This window comes from Mustela lutreola, chromosome 1 (assembly GCF_030435805.1).
Source record: "Mustela lutreola isolate mMusLut2 chromosome 1, mMusLut2.pri, whole genome shotgun sequence".
Classification (NCBI taxonomy): Eukaryota; Metazoa; Chordata; class Mammalia; order Carnivora; family Mustelidae; genus Mustela; species Mustela lutreola.
In genome coordinates, this window is record NC_081290.1 from 254,769,150 (window position 1) to 254,788,467 (window position 19,318).

At 35.4% G+C, this 19,318-nt stretch overlaps 1 protein-coding gene across 3 annotated transcripts in view; it reads left to right on the top strand.

Moving 5' to 3' along the window:
* The window catches only part of ANO3 (anoctamin 3), a 418,943-nt gene that overhangs the window by 270,159 nt on the left and 129,466 nt on the right, over positions 1–19,318 (top strand). For 2 of the 3 annotated variants that reach the window (XM_059138525.1, XM_059138529.1), the window contains one exon: positions 15,447–15,605. In XM_059138525.1, the coding sequence (XP_058994508.1) occupies positions 15,447–15,605 (159 nt within the window). Of the gene's footprint in view, positions 1–8,376; positions 8,799–15,446; positions 15,606–19,318 lie in introns of those variants that run through there. The other variant, XM_059138531.1, reaches the window with a different exon arrangement.

A 19,318-nucleotide genomic window follows, 5' to 3' on the forward strand; every position in this document is an offset into this window, starting at 1 on the left:
ATTAAAAAAAATTTTTTTAAATAAAGAGCTGTGTAAGGGAGAATATAGAACTCACGATAGCAAGAAATGTGTTGATGTTACTGATTTTTTTTCAAACTCTCTACAAAGTTAATTTCCTCAAACTCTTTTATTATAAAATGGTATTTGATTTTATTTTGCATTTAAAATTTGATCTTTTAGTCTAAAAATCTTCATTCTCACGCTTACAGTAAATTCTTAAGTGGTTTTGCATTTGTTTTTTTAATTTCCAAATGATCACTGCCAGAAGTACAGAATAACTTCAGGCTGGATTTAAACAGAGTTTATGTGTTAAGTTGTAGGTGGCTGACGGGAGACTTGACAGTGCTTGCATCTCTTCAGCATATGAGCTCTGAGGTCATCATCTGTTCCTAGTGATGCCCTTGAGACCTGTTATATAACAAAAATTCAACCAACTACATTCTGAAGTTCTTAATTGGCTTTATTAATCTGTTTATGAATCAGGTAGCATCCCCTCTAACAAGTAGAGGACAGCTTCAGAGGACTACAGAAAAGAAAGGTTTTTAAAGGTAGAGAAAGAACAGAACAGATCACCTTCCTAAGGGGAATGAAAGGGGTCTATTAGTAAATTACCTAGCACTGACCAGGAAGTTCCCATGTTGACTAGTAAAGGGTTAATTCTTGGGGAGGAGGGATGTGTATGCAATGTGGGGTTAAACAGCAGTTAAGTTAGGTAATAAGTCTTTGTTTACTGACTTGGGACCTTAACCTAAGTGATGCCTGTGGTCTTTTTAACAGACCTCATGGAATTCCTTCTGAACGATTCCTTCTGAACGATCAAATACATTCAGTTTAATATCTCTGATAAGCTTATTTTACCATATTTCATTTAAAAAAAATGATAATGTAGGCACAAGTATAGTTGACTGAAGGGGGTGTGCGGTTTAGCGACCATGATTAAAATTGAAGTTTTATTGTTTAAATGTCTTTGATTATAATAACTATAGTGTGTGTCATTTTAAGTATCATAGAGTGTTTCATCCATTTAATTCTTGAAATAGGCATGCAAGATTGTCATTGTTCCCATTAGACAGGTAAGGAAACTGAGGGTCAAGTTATAAGTAAGATTTTAACTGCTAAACAAATACATAATCCCAAACTGTTAATTACAAGGGTCAACAGCAATGCTGATCTTTTGAATTATTATCACTAGGAATATTTCAGGCGTATTGAAAACTGTATTATTAGACCATATTTAGCTATAACAAGCTATATTGAATACTGAGCTTTACTGGATCTGAATTATTTGCTAGAACTATTTCCAAGTAATTATTACAGACAAAATTGAAGACTTCCATGTAATACTTCCTGATCCTTTTCCTCAATTTGTCTCAGTGTAACCATTCTTATGATTTTGGTGATTAACTTTCTTATGAATATTTTTGTACTTTTATCACCTATGTTACCTATCTATCTATCTATCCTGGGACAATAATGAGTGTTGCTTTTCAGGTTTTTAAACTCTGAAGAAATATATAATGTATTTCATACTGCTTTTTTGAAAGTTCAAGAGCTCCTCTTTAAGAGCTATTTGAGCAGATACACCATATCTCATCCTATGCCTACACAAAGAATGGCATTAACGTATCACCACAGTTTGTTTATTCAATCCTGGTTGATGAGAAGTTTTATGTTTCTAATCTTCTGTTCCAGATAGTGCAATAATGTTTCTTCTTTTGTTAAATGCCTATTAATAGCATCACTGGTTTTCTGTTGGATTTTTTGTCTTTTCTTACTGATTTAAAGAAGTTATTTATATATCCTGGAGACTATTCCTTTATTGGTTGTAGTCAAGAAAAATATCTTCTAATGAAAGCTTACCTTATCACATTCTTTATGATCTTTTAATGTACAAAGGTTTTATTTGAAGGTAGGCTTACTAATAATAGCTTTATCTTATATACGGACTTAGAGGCTTTTTTTAATGCAAAAAACAAACACATAAAACTACTTGTCTACTAAAATCATCAAAATAGTCTATAGTTTATTGTAAAAGTTTTAAAATTTTGCTTTTCACATTTGTCTTTTAACTATTTTATTTTATTTATTTATTTTATTTTATTTTATTTTTAGGTATTTGGTATTATTCCAAGAAAAAAGACTTTTTTTTTAGTGTCACTAAATGACTCATCTACCTATCCAGGAAAAGTACATGTATTTGTAATTCCATCTCAGTTCTCTGTATGTAGGTCTTTTTCTAGGATCTGTATTTTGTTTCTTAGATTGTCTCTTCCAGCATGAATACCCTGCTGCCTTAATTACTATAGAATTGTAACAAATATTAGCATTTTAAAAGACATGCCCACTTACCTAGTTCTTTTTCAAGATTTTCCTATCAAATACACTTTGATCTTCCATATAATATAAAGATTAGCTCATTAAGTGCATACATGTATACAAAACCATACTTAGACTTTCAGTTAGAGACCAACTTTATAGTGAATGTGAGATAGCATTTTCACAGTACCGGTCTTGCTATAATGAACAAATACTTTAACATGTAGTATAGGCAAATTTATGTATCTTTTTTTTTCTTTTGAGTCCTGTCTAAGAAATATTCACCTACTGTGAGTTCTTATGTCAGCTTTTAGAAGATATAAATATATATATGTATATATATACATATATATATTCGTGCATTTTAAAATCAATAATCCATCTGTAATTTATTTTTAGAGCTTTATTGAGATAAAATTCACATACCATACATTCATTGCCCATTTAAAGTGTACAATTCAATGATTTTAGTATACTTACAGGTTTGTGCAACCATCACTGTAATATCCATTTTAAAATATTTTTTAAAGAAAACCTGTACCCCCCAAAAGACCCTGTATCCATTAGCAGTTACTTTCCATTCCACTCACTCCTCCAACCCTAGGAAATGATTAACATATATTCTGTATTTATTCGTCTACTATAGAATTTCATATAAGTGGAATCATATAATAATGGTCTTTTGTGACTAGCTTCCTCTACTTTGTAGATTATCAAGGTTCATCTGTGTTATAACATGTGTCAGTATTTAATTCATTTTCAATACCAAATAATATTCCATTATATGGATATTACACATTATCACATTTTATTTACATGTTTTATCATGTTTACAGACATTGCATTGCTTATTCTTTTTTACTATTATGAATAATGTTGCTATGAATACACACACACACACACACACACACACACACGTTTTTGTGTGGATTTATTCTCCTGGGTATATACCTGGGAGTAAAACTGATGATTTGGTAACTCTGTGTTTAACATTGTAAGTAATTGCTGAACTGTTTTCCAAAGCTTATTCACTATTTTACATCCCCACCAGTGATGGACAAGGATTCCCATTTCTGGTTTAATGTTTGGCATTTTGATTATAAGCATCATAATAGGTGAGAAGTGGTGTTTCACTGTGGTTTTGATTTGCATTTCCCTAGTATTTTCATTTAGGGAATAGGACTGTTGGCCATTTCTTTGGAGAAATCCGTAGTCAGATCCTTTATTCATTTTTAGCTGGGTTATTTAGGTTTCTATTGCTTTTTATATATTGTGAATATAAGTCCCTTATCAGACATATTTTAAGAATATTATTCCCATTCTGTGGTTTGCATTTTCACTTTCTTTGTTTTTTAAGATTTATTTATTTATTTGAGAGAGAAAGAGAGCGAGAGAGAGATTGAGAATGAGCACACAAGCAGGGGAGAGGCACGTGGCGAGAGAGAGAGGGAGAAAAGCAGAACCCTGCTAAGCATGGAACACCACACGGGGCTCCATCTCATGATCCAGAGATCAAGACCTGAGACCAAATCAGGAGTGAGCTGCTCAACTGACTGAGCCACCCAGGCACCAAGCCCCCACAACCTTTTTTAATTTCTTAATGGCATATTTTTTGGAGCACAAAGTATTTAATTTTTATATACTCCTATTTATGCTGGTGTTGTACTTAAGAAATTATTACTTAAGGTGTTGTACTTAACTCAAGGCCCCACATATTTATTCATATAGTTCAGACTAATAATTGTATACTTTTCTTCATTACATTAAGATCTATGGTCAATCTTGAGTTAATTTTTGTGTATGGTTTAAGACAGGGATCCCACCTCTTTTGCAAATGGATATACAGTTGCCCTAAGCACCATTTGTTGAAAAGAACATTTTTCCCATTGACTTGCCTTGGTACTGTTGAAGGTCAGTTGATCATAACTTTATGGGTTTATTTCTGAACTAAAATTGATGTTTGAATATAGTATAAAGTATGAATAACTTTTTTACACCAATATCTAATTTATCTGAATCAGCATTATTTACCAAAGCAACTATATCTTCACTTCCTTTCCTAGCTTTACTGAATTTTCTTTAGCTTATTAGTTATTTAGAAGTTTTATTTTAAAATTTATCAATATTTTTTTCCATTATTTTTGTTATTCTTTTTTAAATTGATTTCTACATCTTCATCCAGAGAAGCCACACTATTAACTTATCAGCATGTGTTACGGTTTTCTACATATTTTTTTTTTCTACTTGGAAACTAAAGTTATACATATGTTCCTGCTGATTCCTCTAGAATTTGAATAGATGCATATTTTATTTTATCTATCATTTCTAGATATTATATGACATCAGGGTTTTGAAATTATGTTGTTTGCCATAATACTGGAATCACAACCCTGATTTCCTATTTTTATGCCCTACTTCTGAAACTTGGAGCTAAATTTTTACTGGGAGTACTTTACATCTCTGCATTTTCCCCTTTATGCTTTAATTTATTTCATGGTCAAAAAGAGTGCCACGTCCCAAAGTATGAGCTTTGTATTCCAGTCAACTTAGGAAATTTGATAACATTGAGGTAGATCAGACTGCTTTTCTTTTTGGAATAAGAGAACCCTTGTCTCCCTGTCTCCTATTTTCTCCTTCATGATATCAAAGTTGCTTACTCAGTTGAAGTCAAACAGATCTCAATTGTCATTTATAATTTTTTTTCTGAAAAGACATTTGAAGTACTTTAAGGAATGAATTCAACTGCCCAATATTTATGTATCATTTTGTACAGAAAAAAAAAAAATCCCTACCTAGAGTTAGTTGAAAAACCCTTAGAGGACTTAGAAAACAACTTCCTGGAGAAATAAAGAAGAAGTGTCATGGAATGTCAGAGCTACAAAGGGCCTTTATTTGTCATAGCACCTATGCTTTGATTCATGGTAGGGACTGAGATTGTCTACAGCCATGAAAGAAGAGAATAGAACTATGAGTAAACTCAGATTCTTTTATTTCCTTCCATTTTCTTTTTTTATATTCTCTGTTATGGCTGTTTCCAAACTGATAGGTTATCCCCTAGTTATCCTATGGGGAAGTTTGGTAAGTGAGACTGTAGCCTTCTTTCCCGAGTACGGTATTTCATGATTTCTTTTTAAAGTCAACTTTTAATCTTTTAAATAAGTCCTTTTTAAAAAGATTTTTATTTATTTATTTGACAGAGAAAGACACAATGAGAGAGGGAACACAAGCAGGAGGAGTGGGAGTGGGAAAAAGCAGGCTTCCCGGAGAGCAGGGAGCCCCATGTGGGGCTTTATCCCAGGACCCTGGGATCATGACTTGAACTGAAGGCAGACGCTTAACAGCTGAGCCACCAGGCGCCCCTTAAATAAGTTCTTTAATTTTGACCTAATTTATAAATCTTACTTTGACGGCCAGACTCTAGGATGGTCTAAACGATCTCTTCCTCCAGGGATTCATACTCTTGCATCATCCTCTTCCCTATGACTTGCTTCCAAACACCAGAGTAAAGCAAAGGGGATGAGATACCACTTCTCTGACCCTGTTACATTGTACAAAACCATCTTGCTGTCAGATTCACTCTGAAGACTCTTCTTTTTGATTTAAGTCTTAGCCCTATTGGGAAAGCCCGCATGTCAAGAACTGTAGGAAGCTTCTGGATGCAGCGGTGGCCTCCAGCTAACAGCCAGCAGGCAGTCAGACGCTCATTCCTTGGCCACAAGGAAATGAATTCGGCCAAGAATCTGAGTTATGTTGGAAGTGGATTCTCCCTAGTCAGGCCTTAAGATAAGAGTAAAGCTCCACACTGACTCCTTCCTTGGTTGCAGCTTTGTGTCTTCTAAGCAAAAGACTCAGCTAAGCTACGCCTGAACTCCTGACTTACAGAAATGGAAGTGATGTATCTGCATCGTTTTAAGCTCCTAAATTTGTGGAACGCTTCTTATGCAACAATAGATAACTAATACCATAAAATATGCTAATCTGATACATTAAAATGCAACCTCATCAGTGAATGGTTGGTGTACCATTAATGAAGCAAACCGACAATTATCTAACTCAGATCCACCAGCAGGAGCTTGCTAGCAGGCCAGGCAAATGTAACCGACAAGATGCTCTGTCTGCCTGACAGAAACAGATTTGAAGTTTTGAGTAAATGATTTTTGCCCAACTTGTAAACATTAATTGAATTAATTCAATAAAAATTAAGTCAACAAGATGCTCTATGGGCACAATACCAAGTATTTAGTCTAACAAAAATTACAATGACCTAATCTCATTAAGCACTTTACTTTAATAAGCTATCTTTCTAAAACCTCCCCCTCCTTTTTTCTTGCGCACAGAGGGCTTCCTCTTTAGAATTTCCTCTCTCTCCTCTATATCCCTACTTAATAACATCAAATAATAATAAGAGTAATAAGAAGAAGCATATCTGTAATATTTTACATTTTTTTTTACTTCTGTCATTTATGCATCATGTCATTAAGCATATATTTAGAGTGTCCTATGTATACATTCAATGATAGGATTTTTAAGATGTATTTATTAATTAATTTATTTATTTATTCAACAGACAGAGATTACAAGTAGGCAGAGGAGATAGGCAGAGAGAGAGGAGGAAGCAGGCTCCCCGTCGAGCAGAGAGCCTGATGTGGGGCTCGATCCCAGGACCCTGGGACCATGACCTGAGCCGAAGGCAGAGGCTTTAACCCACTGAGCTCAATGATAGGATTTTTTAAAAGATATTAATTTTTAAAAGATTTTATTTATTTGTTTGACACAGAGGGAGAGAGAGAGGCAGAGAGAGAGGCAGAGCAGCAGGCAGAGGGAGAAGCAGACTCCCCACTGAGCAAAGAACCCAACACAGGGCTCCATCTCAGGACCCTGGGATCACTACCTGAGCCCAAGGTAGACATTTAACTGACTGAGTCACCCAGGTGTCCCTCAATGATTGGATGTTAAAATGGACAAGAGACATCTTTCTTGGGCACATTGCCATACCTAATTTTCACTTCACTACACTTGTGTGAACTGTTGATATTATTAGGAAGAAAAATTTGACTCTCTCTGTAACTTGAATGCTCTAACTGCAAATACAATTTTTACTTTTATCCACTAAAAGAAAACAGCTTATCTTTTTAATAATCTAAAATGACCTTTATTGATGTTTCTACAATGCACCAAACCTATATTTGCATTTTACTTGTTATCATTGGAATTACATCTTGTATTCTTTTTTTTTTTTTTTTTTTTTTTTTTTTACCATATCAGACCTTACAGGGTGCAATCTCACTTTGCTTCATTATTCCTAAATTCTCAGAGCTGCAAGAGTTCTTAGAACATAGTAGATAGGTAATAAATACTTTATACAAATAAATATGATTATATTGTTTTATTAGAGAAAAAGGATCACAGTGCTAAATAAAAAGAAATAGAGCTCTCTGGCTTTATTATAAGAATGGACTTTGACTTCAAGACATCTTTCTAGCTCTTCAACATGTGTATTTAACTAATATTGCTAGGAATGTGACAATAAGAGATACAAGGTAGCTGATAAGATATATGACATAACTTAGTCTTTAAAAAAAAACTTTTAAAAACACTTTATTAAAAATACTTTTATTTTCTGGGGTACCTGGGTAGCTCAGTGGGTTAAAGCCTCTGCCTTCAGCCCAGGGTCCTGGAATGGACCCCCACATCAGGCTCTCTGCTCAGCAGGGAGCCTGCCTCCTCCTCTTTCTCTGCCTGCCTCTCTGCCTACTTAGGACTTCTGTCTGTCAAATAAATAAATTTTTAAAAATCTTTAAAAATACTTTTATTTTTTAGAACAGTTTAAGGTTGATAGAAAAATTGAGCAGAAGGAAAAGATTTCCCGTATACTCCCGCCCCCACACATGCACAGCCTCTCCCATTATCAACATCCCACACCAGAATGGGAGATTTATTACAGTTGCTGAACCTGCTTTAACACGTCATAATCACCCAGAGTCCATAGTTTACATTACGGTTCACACTTGGTGTGGTACATTCTGTGCCTTAGAACAAGTGTATAATAACATGTATCCAACATTATAGTATCACTTAGAGTAGTTTCACTGCCCTGAAAATCTTCTGTGCTCTGCCTCTTCAGCCCTCCCTCTCTCCTGTCCTTGGCAACTACTGATCTTTTTACTGTCTCCATAGTCTTGCCTTTTCCAGAATGTCATATTGTATTGCACAGTATGTAGAGTTCCCAGACCTGGCTTCTTTCACTTGGCAACATGGTCATTTATGAAGCTGGAAAATCAAAAAACAAAAAAAACAACAAAAAGAAAACCTTAATATGATTTAAAAACAAACCACAAAACTTTGGCTGCTATGAAGATAAGCAAGCAAGAAGAAGAATGGACATGTTTACTCCTACCCCTTCCCAAGTCTGTTTCTTCCCCTGTAAGTCTACCTGGGAGAGTAAAACTCAAGAAGCAGATCGACGTCAAGATTGGAGTAAGGTCTGAAATGTCTGGAATATGCTTGGTTACTGTTTTGTTGCTGTGATTAGATATAGATATGCCATTTGGAGCAAACAGCTTTAGCCCACCTGTTACATATCCTGTGAGCAGGTGAGGCTGCAGAATCTTTCTGCACCTGCCTCTAGGCCAGGGTGGTTTGCTCCTTCCCTGTATACCCAGGAAGCATAAGCAGTGAGAGAGAAGAGGCTCTGCCCTGCTTCTCCAAAACCTCATCCCTTAATCTGGGAGCTGCTCAGAATGACACAGTTTGCACACCCACTTGGTGTCAAGTAAAAGGAAGATGAATTGCTATGGAAATCCCAGATGGGATAAACTTGCTCTTTGGCTAACATAAGACCTTTCCATCTATTTCAAAGTTTGCCTCAATTTCAGCATCTATGAAATGGAGGGTGGGGGAAGCACTTATCTCTCAGTTTTTATGAGCATGAAATGTGTGAAGATATGCAAGGTGTGTAGAAGAGTGCTTGGTTTCTGCTTATCTTATGTTAGTATTTATTATTTCTTTAGCTATGACTTTGTTAGTCATTGTTTTCTTAAATAGTTTTCTCTACCAGATGTAATAGGAGCTAGAATACAATCTACCATCTGATAAAAGTATCAGAATTTCAGATTTCTAAAGACGATGGGGATGAGAATTAGGGTTGACTTTCTGTTAAGGAAGCTACCAGCCTGGCCAGGGTCTTCTCCACAGTGAAAGCCACGCCTGTATAGCACTGAAGTGTGATTTTTTGAGATTCCTAAGACTCATGATTAAAGATGATTTGCATAGGAAAATTTGCATAGTAATTACATTTCTGAAACATTTTTAGTTAAGCTAGGTGTGTTAAAAGATATATATGTATTAATATGCTTTGTGTCCCTGAGGACACTTAGAAAATTAAAACATTCTTCTCCCGTAAGTACCATTTTAAAATAAAAAATTTCCATGACAGAAAAACCAGAAATTTTACTAATTCAGCAGCATTTAGTAAATTTCTACTCTTGTGCAGGATTTCTCTTGAACTACAGTGCATGTGTATTTTCTGTTAGTTTATTTGAACAGGGGTTGCTTTTATTGTTGTAAATATGTGAACTTTTTGACAAAACCGTTTCTCATTTGTCTGAAATGAGACAAATGTTTTTTAGGGTGTTTTTCAAATAAACACCCTAAAAAACATTTCCCCCCCTCCATAATGGGTAATGTTAACAATAAGAGCTATTGTAAGGAATGGTTTTAACTCCAAAATAAATTATAGTTACATACTAAGGATGTTTGGATTTTTCTCTGTTTAAGGAGCATAAATCTAGAACTTCTGAGTAAAACATGGCATCAGACTATCAACATCAATATAGTCATTTCCAAATATCTCATTAATGATTGCCAAAAAACGATACAGAAACACTAAAACAAACACCACTGCTAAAAAGTAATGAATAAGATTTTCATTATTTGAAGTTTTGGAAAAGATTAAGAAACACAAGCATGAAACACAGAAACTTGGCCTTAAGAAATGAAACCAGATCACAGTGGAGAGTTGGGCTAGCCTGGCCCATCATTGGTCTGAAATGTTGGACTGCAAGGGCCACACAGCGAAGGAAACTAAGCATCCACTGCCCTTAAAAACACCAATTTTCTGAGCCAGAGTCATGCCTTGTCCACATGTGCCTCTCTCTCTCTCTCTCTCAATCCAAACAGAAACAGAAATACCCAGGAAGAGGGCATGACAATAACTGATTGCATTCTGAATAGCAAAATTTGGATAAAAGGACTATTGCAGGTGGGAGTAGATATTCACAGCACTTGAAACCTATGTATACTATAGGTTTTCATGCCACATAGTATGGCAAAACAAGTCCATTTTTAAGCAAAAGTAACTTAGTAGAGACCAGTAACTTACTAAGTTAGTTAGTAACTTACTAAGACCAGGACTCAATAATCAAGAAGATTCCATCTGTACAAAGCCATCCATGTTCCATAAAATCTTAAAAGACATCAGAAATTGCATTAGACTCTGTACTCATGGGCTCCATTCTGAGTTGTGTGGCATACTGAGGGGTTGAAAGAAAATTTTTCTTGTTAATCAACGATTTTTCTCCTAGGTACATGCTGATATGTATGCACATGTGTATTGCAAGATACACACATGAATGTTTATTATAGCTTTATTTTTAATAGCCGAGACTGGAAACAGCCTGAATAGCAGTTAAGAGAAGCATAAATAAGTTTTTTTTTGTATTTATATAATAATATAACAGTGAAAAAAGACGAACTACAAATACAAGAAAATTAGAGATGTATTGCACACCCATAATGTAACAGGAAAGAAGCCAGACAAAAAAGTTTATTCATTTTATATTTGCATTTGCACAAAGTTTGAAAAGAGACAGAACTAAAATATAGTATTTAAGGATATGTCCCTTGATAATAAAACTAAGGAAAGGCAAGAAATTAGTTTCATAAACAATAGGATTATGACTACCTTCTAAGGAGGGAGGACATCACAACTAAGAAAGATGATGTAAGGGGGCTTCTGAAGGAGATGGGGGGTTCTGTTTCTTGACTTAGGTAGTAATTATACAGGTATTTGTCTTATAATAATTCACTGTTGTGCATTTGTTTATTGCACTTTTTGTTTTATAAATGCTGTTTCACAAGTATATGCAAAGGATACCTGCTTTCCTTTGCTCTGATTCCATATCCACACTAACATCCTTTGGATTACTTATCTATGTTTCCATCTGTTTTTGTCCTGAAGAAGATAATTTTCCAAAAAATTAGAAGGAGTCATTGGAATAATCAGAAAACAAGACAGACCCCAAAACAAATTAATACATTGCATACATATTTTACCTTATTTTTTGTGATAACAGCTGACTTTTAAAATTTTTTTTTAAAGATTTTATTTATTTCACAGAGATCTCAAGGAGGCAGAGAGGCAGGCAGAGAGAGAGAGGAGGAAGCAGGCTCCCTGCTGAGCAGAAAGCCCGATGCGATGCGGGCCTTGATCCCAGGACCCTGAGATCATGACCTGAGCCGAAGGCAGAGGCTTAACCCACTGAGCCACCCAGGCGCCCCATAGCTGACTTTTTTTTAACAACATTGAGAGTAGCCTGTGTATATTACCTCATTTAGTCATAACTATAATCTTACAATGTTGATAATACTGTTATCTTCCCTGAAAAGCTGTGTGAATTGAAGCTGAGAAGTGAGATTAAGTTACCTAAGAACACAATTAATTAAAACCCCAGTCTGTCTGATACAGATACCAGTACCGTAACCAGCATATCATACTGAATTATATACTAACTCAAAAGTATGGTAACCATGTAATCGGTCAGCAATCACTTGCAGATTAATGACCTGACCTAATTTCATATCTGCCTGACAGAGGACCATGATAAATTCACCCAAGACAACATGACCCTTACTGGCTCCCGGCATGTGTTAATCAGTCTTCCTCTCATACACCTTGACGTTCTTCAATTCCAAAGCTCAGGCCTCTACTCCTGCACATGTTAGAGAGCATTGTAACTAAACATCTACATGTCTGCCACTCCAGATGTATGCTAAATTTCCTGAAAGACTTCTTTGTCCTCTTACATTTATCCCCCAAGTTTAACACGGTACCTAGCATATATTAGGTGTTCAATAAGTTCTTGTTAGCTTGAAAAGAACAAATACTGAAAAAAATATGCATCTCACAAACAGGCAGTTACTACCATAATTTTATTTAAAAAACACCCAAAAGTGCCTTTTCATGCAAATAGGCAGACTTCTGTTGCTACTTTAAATGTGCAAAAATCTTTGCAAAGGATTCTTTCTCAGCATGAGCCGTAACATGCATATTGTCGAGATATTCTTTAGAGAGGCCAGCTTTTCTGAAAGTACCTGAGCTTTGTGGTTTGTAATGCATTAAATAATTAAGTTGTTTTCAGAACTGTTAAAAGATAAGGTACCTGGTGGATGATCAGCATCCTAGCTATTCTGAGCAAAACTAGTTTTATTCTGTCTTCTGAGATTCATAAACATGAAAATTGTTTCTAAATTAAATGCATCTATATTGTGATTGAAAGACATTTCACTATTCCAGATAATTTAAGAGATAAGTCTTGATTTCATGTTCGAATGAACATTATTATATCGAACAATTAAAGAAGTTGTTCTTTTGGTGTCTAGATACAATGAAATGTAGAATGAATTTCCCGCCAGTTCTGCTTTTTAAGGTTTGGACATGGTTAATCAATATATTGGTTAATAGTTGCCATATATCTATTAAAGTAAAATACAATGCCTTTAACCTTGGAATTATATAAAACCTGTACAATTTTTTAAAGATTTATTTATTTATTTATTATTTTTTAGATGGATTGAGAGAGAGAGCACAGGGCGGCAGGGGCAGAAGGAGAGGAAAAGAGAGAATAAGCAGACACCATGCTGAGGCTACAGCCTAATGCGAGGCTTGATCTCAAGACCCTGAGAGCATGACCTGAGTTGAAATGAAGAGCCAGTCTTAATCGGCAGAACCACCCAGGCACCCCTATACGACATTTTTTAAACAAGATTCAGAAGAGATTTCCATATTTCTCCATGCTTATCTATTACCATTTTGATCACTATTTTTCATTTGGCCTGGTAAAACTCATCATTAATAATTTAGAATTCATAGAATCATTAGATAATAAATTAGAATTCTAGTTAATATAGTTTGACTGAGAACACATTCACTCAGAAACAAAAGCTGTGAATAATGCCTAAGGTCAGTTATTATAAAAACAACAAAAAAATATATTGATTTTATTTGATAGTAAGGCAGCTGTTTCTCTGGGAGAGTTGAACATTTGTTTTGCTTAGACTTAGAACAATGGGTAACAGTATCTGACAGGGTTCCACTTTCAGTCCATGCTGCTTTTAAAATATGAAAAGCACAGTGACGCCTGGGTGGCCTGATCATTTGGGCATCTGCCTCCCTTTGGGTCATGATCTCAGGTCCTGGGATCCAGCCCCACATCAGGCTCTCTGCTCAGCGGCGAGTCTGCTTCTCCTTCTGCCTCTGTGATCCCTCTCCCTTGTGATTGTTTCGTTTTCTCTAAAATAAATAAAATCTTTAAAAAAATTAAAAATATGAAAAGCACATAAAATGGATTAAAAAACTATCTTATTTTCTTTTATTTTTCCTACCAACCATTCATTTACTTCTAGGTCTTCTCACTGAAGGACTTTTGCCTTCACCTGGGACTAAATATGTTATTAGTACCATAAGACTCAGATGACCCTTAATAATGGACTGGAGTGGATGGTATACTTCAAGCAAAGGAAAATGCAGAAGAAAATTTGTATATGATTTTGTTTTAACCCAGTCCTTGTTTAAATTAATACAATGATGTCTGGAGACAATGGGTCATAAATGAAGTGGGTATAAAGCAAAGGGCACACCATGCCTATTGCAGTTCAGCTGTAATTTTGCAATTATCTTCACCTCTAGTAATTTTATTTGTTTTAAGTACTGGAGGGGAGAGGATGAGAAATGAAAACACGATTTCTTCTTGGCCTTATATCCTTGAGGTCAGCCTTACCTAGATACACAGGATTATGGATATTGCCTGCGTTCCTTTGTTCCTCTCACAAATACTTATTGATGCCTACTATGTATCTGATTCTGGGTTAGATGTCTGGAATACTCTGAGGCAAAATGATGAAGCAACAACAACAACAACAACAAAACCCTTACCTTGATACAGTTTTTATTCTAGTAGGACAAGGCAGACAGCAAACAAAAGATAATATATTGTTTAGTGTTATATAACATGGTCGAAGTTAGTAAGTGCCAAGAAAAATAGACTGGGGAAAGTGGGCTAAGGGTCTCGGGGAGAGGAGTTATATGATGTCATTTCTAATGTGGCAGATCACTCAGGTGCCTCAGCTGTCAGGTCAGGTAAGTCTCACAAGGCAGGAATTTGGTGGAAAATTGACCAGTCTATAAAAAAATAGCATGGGTGGATGGGTGCAGCAAGGGGAGGGCCTTAAAGCGATTTTGATGAGCAAGTGATTAGTCTTGGTAAGTAAGCTCTTTCAGTGGGCTCACGGATTTATATCCTGTGAACAAGTATTTGGGGAGCAAGCAGCTCAGGAATTATTGTTTGGTTTAGTGTTGTTGAACATAAGTTTAGAAAATAGTATCTATTCTGAGTATCATTTAATATTGGAAGCTATGTTGGCTTCAGTACTTATTCAGACTTTGTGCCTTTATTTTTGAAATGGGAGTTGTAAGTATTAAATAAGATCAAACATGTAAGGCACTTAAGTCTGAGACTGATGTTGAATAAATATGCAATATATGCTAGCTGATATTATTTTTATAGGACCTTATTGAATAAAACATACACATTTTGATGCCAACATCAGAGAATCAGTTTCTGGTATGAGACTGTGTAATTTCAAATTCTGAACATCACTTGTTAGCTTGTCTCCCATTATAGATCGCAACTGTCTTTAATCATCTTTCCATGTCTTATAACTGGAATGTAAAACAACACATTTTTTTTTTTTGCTTTGCTTTTGGATTGCCCATATCCAAACCAAAGTGACTGAAACCAAAATATGTGTGCTTGTCTAACCTACGCTATTAACAAGCATTGTTTTATTTGCAGAATGACATGAATTACATAGCATCCAGTGGACTTCTGTTTAAAGATGGCAAAAAACGGATTGATTACATCCTGGTTTACAGAAAGTCAAATATACAATATGACAAAAGAAACACATTTGAAAAGAACCTCCGAGCAGAAGGCCTGATGTTGGAAAAGGAAGTAGGTGCTTTAATAACACTTCTTATGTGACATAATGGGCTAGGAGGGATATAATCTCTTATGTTTTAGCATGGGAAGCGTATCACACATGTTTCTATAAAATGCATAGTTATTTTCTCCCAAATGTAAAAGAAATACGTATGTATGGTCCCATTTAAATGTGTATTCCTTTTTTACTTACACATTTCCGTAAATTTAAATATTTTTCAAAGGGCATAACTATTTTTACGATTTCACAAATTGAAAAAGAAATCATTATACCTATATAAAGTACAAAACCTACGAAACGAAAAATGCTGAAAGAGTGCCAAGCCGTTAATGTCTGGGTTTTAATATTGGAACTGTAAATGAGTTCCTCCTCAGTCCTTTTTTTTTTTTCCCCCTAATGCTTTTATTTTATTTCAGACCTTATTTTTTTTTAGGGCTATTTTAGGATCACGACAAAACCGAGAAGAAGGTACAGAGATTTCCCATAGACCTCCTGCTCCCACAGATTTTCTCCCATCATCAAGATCCTTGTACCAGAGTGATACCTTTGTTAGGATTAATGAACCTACATGGGCTCATTATTATCACCCATAGTCCAATAGTGGTCACTTTTGACGTTGTACATGATATGGGTTCGGGTAAATGTACAATAACATGAATAACACGTATCTACCCTATGGTATAGTGCAAAGTATTTTCACTGTCCTAAAAATCCTGTGTGTTCTGCCTTGTGCCTCTCTCTGCCACCTTCAGCTCCCGGCAACCACTGATCTTCTTACTGTCTCCATAGTTTTACCTTTCGCAGAATGTCTGATAGTGGAATCATACAATTTATAGCCATTTCAGGCTTGATGTCTTCCACCGACTCATATGTACTTAAGGCTGCTCCATGTCTTTTCATGGCTTTATAGATAATTCCATTTTAGTGCTGAAAACTTTTCCATAATATAGATGTACCACAGTGTGTTTCTTCATTCACCTCCTGAAGGACCTCTTGGTGGCTTCTAGGCTTTGACAGTTATGAATAAAGCTGCTTTAAGCATCCTTGTACAGGCTTTTGTGTGGACATAAGTTTTAAACTTTGGGTAAATACCAAGGAGTGGACTGCTGGATCATATGGTAAAAGTATGTTCATTTTTGTGAGAAACCTTCACACCATCTTCCCAGATGGCTGTCCCATTTTACATTCATTCCCACCAGCAATGAATGAGAGTTCCCATTGCTCCAAGTCCGTACCAGTGCTTGCTGCTGCCAGTATTCTGAACAGTGGCCATTCTAGTAGGATAGTAGATAGTGGTAGCTCATTTTTTTAATTTGCATTTTCCTGACGTATGATGTACAGCATCTTTTCATGTGCTTATTTGTCATCTATATATCTTGTTTGGTGAGGTATCTGTTAAGGCTTTTCAGCTGTTTATTTTCTTATTGTTAAGTTTTAATTTTTTTTTTTTTTAATTTATTTGACAGACAGAGATCACAAGTAGGCAGAGAGGCAGACAGAGAGAGAGGAAGGAAAGCAGGCTCCCTGCTGATCAGAGAGCCTGATGCGGGGCTCGATCCCAGGACCCTGGGATCATGACCTGAGCCGGTAGCAGAGGTTTTAACCCACTGAGCCACCCAGGCGCCCCATTCTTATTGTTAAGTTTTAAGAATTCTTTATATATTTTGGAGTAACTGTTCTTTATCAGATATGTCTGTTGCAAACATTTTTTTTTTTAGTCTGTTGCTTGTTTTCTCCTTTCTTTTTTTAAAAAATATTTTTATTTTTTTATAAACATATAATGTATTATTAGCCCTAGTAGTACTGGTCTGTGAATCGCCAGGTTTACACACTTCACAGCACTCACTATAGCGCATACCCTTCCCCAATATCCATAACTCATTTCTTTTGACACTGTCTTTCACAGAGCAGAAGTTTTTAATTTTAAGCAAGTCCAACTTATCAATTTTTTTCATGGACTGTATTCTTGGTATTTTATTTTATTTATTTTTTAATTTATTTTTTAAATTTTTAAAAGATTTTATTTATTTATTTGACAGACAGAGATCACAAGTAGGCAGAGAGGCAGGCAGAGAGAGAGAGAGAGAGAGAGAGAGAGGGAAGCAGGCTTCCTGCGGAGCACGGAGCCCGATGCGGGGCTCGATCCCAGGACCCTGAGATCATGACCCGAGCCGAAGGCAGCAGCCCAAACCACTGAGCCACCCAGGCGCCCCTATTTTTTAAATTTTTTAATCTTTTTTTATTGTCTTGTTAGTCACCATAAAATACATCCTTCGTTTTTGATGCAGTGCTCCAAGATTCAGTGTTTATGTGCAACACCTAGTGCTCCTTGCAATACGTGCCCTCCTTAATACCCACCACCAGGCTTAGCCTGGTGGTATATTTTAAAAAGCATCCTCATACCCAAGGTCATATAAATTTTTTCTTATTTTGTCTTTTAAGAGTTACTTAGTTTTTCATTTTACATTTAGGTCTTGATCTATTTTTAGCTAATTTTCATTAAGGGTGTAAGGACTGTGTCTAGATTTGTTTAGATAGCTTTTGCATGTGGATGTCCAGTTCCAGCATCATGTGTTTAAAAAACAGTTTTTGCTCCATTGTTTGACCTTTGATTCTCTGCAAAAGATTAGCTGGCTTTCATAAGTCATAGATATTTATGTGGGTCTATTTCTAGGCTCACTATACTGTTCCATTTTTCTACTTGCATACTTATTCACTAATTCCACTACTGTAGTTATTTAGTCAATCTTGAAGTCAGGTAGCGCCAGTCCTCCAAATGTGTTATCCTCCTTCAAAGTCGTGTTTGCTATTCTGGGTCTTTTTCTTCTCCATAATCTTTGTCAGTATCCACAAAATAACTTGCTGAAATCTTGATTGGCATTGCACAAATATATAGATAAGTTGAGACGAACTGACATCTTAACAATATCGTCTTCCTATCCATGAACATGAAATCTCTCTCCATTTATTTAGTTCTTTGACCTCATTAAATAGAATTTTATAGTTGTCCTCATATAGATATTGTACATGTTTTCTTTAGATTTATACCCAAGTAATTAGATCTTTGTGGTACTAATGTAAATGGTATTGTGTTTTTACTTTCAAATTCCATTGTTCATTGCTGAAAGAAAGCAATAACTTGCATATATTAACCTTCCATCTTCTAAAATCCTGTTGTAATTATTTATTGGTCCCAGGATTTGTTTTTGTTGTTATTGTTGATTTGTTTGAAATTTTTACATGTCTCTGTCATCTATGTCATCTGAGAACAAGAGAGTTTTCTTTATTCCTCCTGAGTCTATGTACCATTTTTGTTCTTTTTATACCACACTGTATTCGCTAGTACTTCCAGTATAATGTTGAAAAGGAGTAAACAGGTGCCTTTTTCCTGATCTTAGTAGGAAAGCTTCTAGTTTCTTACCATTAAGTATGTTAGCTGTAGGTGTTTTATAACAATCCTTTTCAAGTTGAATAAGTTCAACTTTATTGCTAGTTTACTTCGTTTTTATCATGAATGGATATTGAATTTTGTCAAATGCTTTTTATGCATCTATTAATATAATCATATGATTTTTCCTTTTCAGCCTGTTGATATGATGGATCACATTAGTTGATTTTCTTTTTTTTTTTTTTTAAAGATTTTATTTATTTTATTTGACAGACAGAGATTACAAATAGGCAGAGAGGCAGGCAGAGAGAGAGAGGAGGAAGCAGGCTCCCTGCC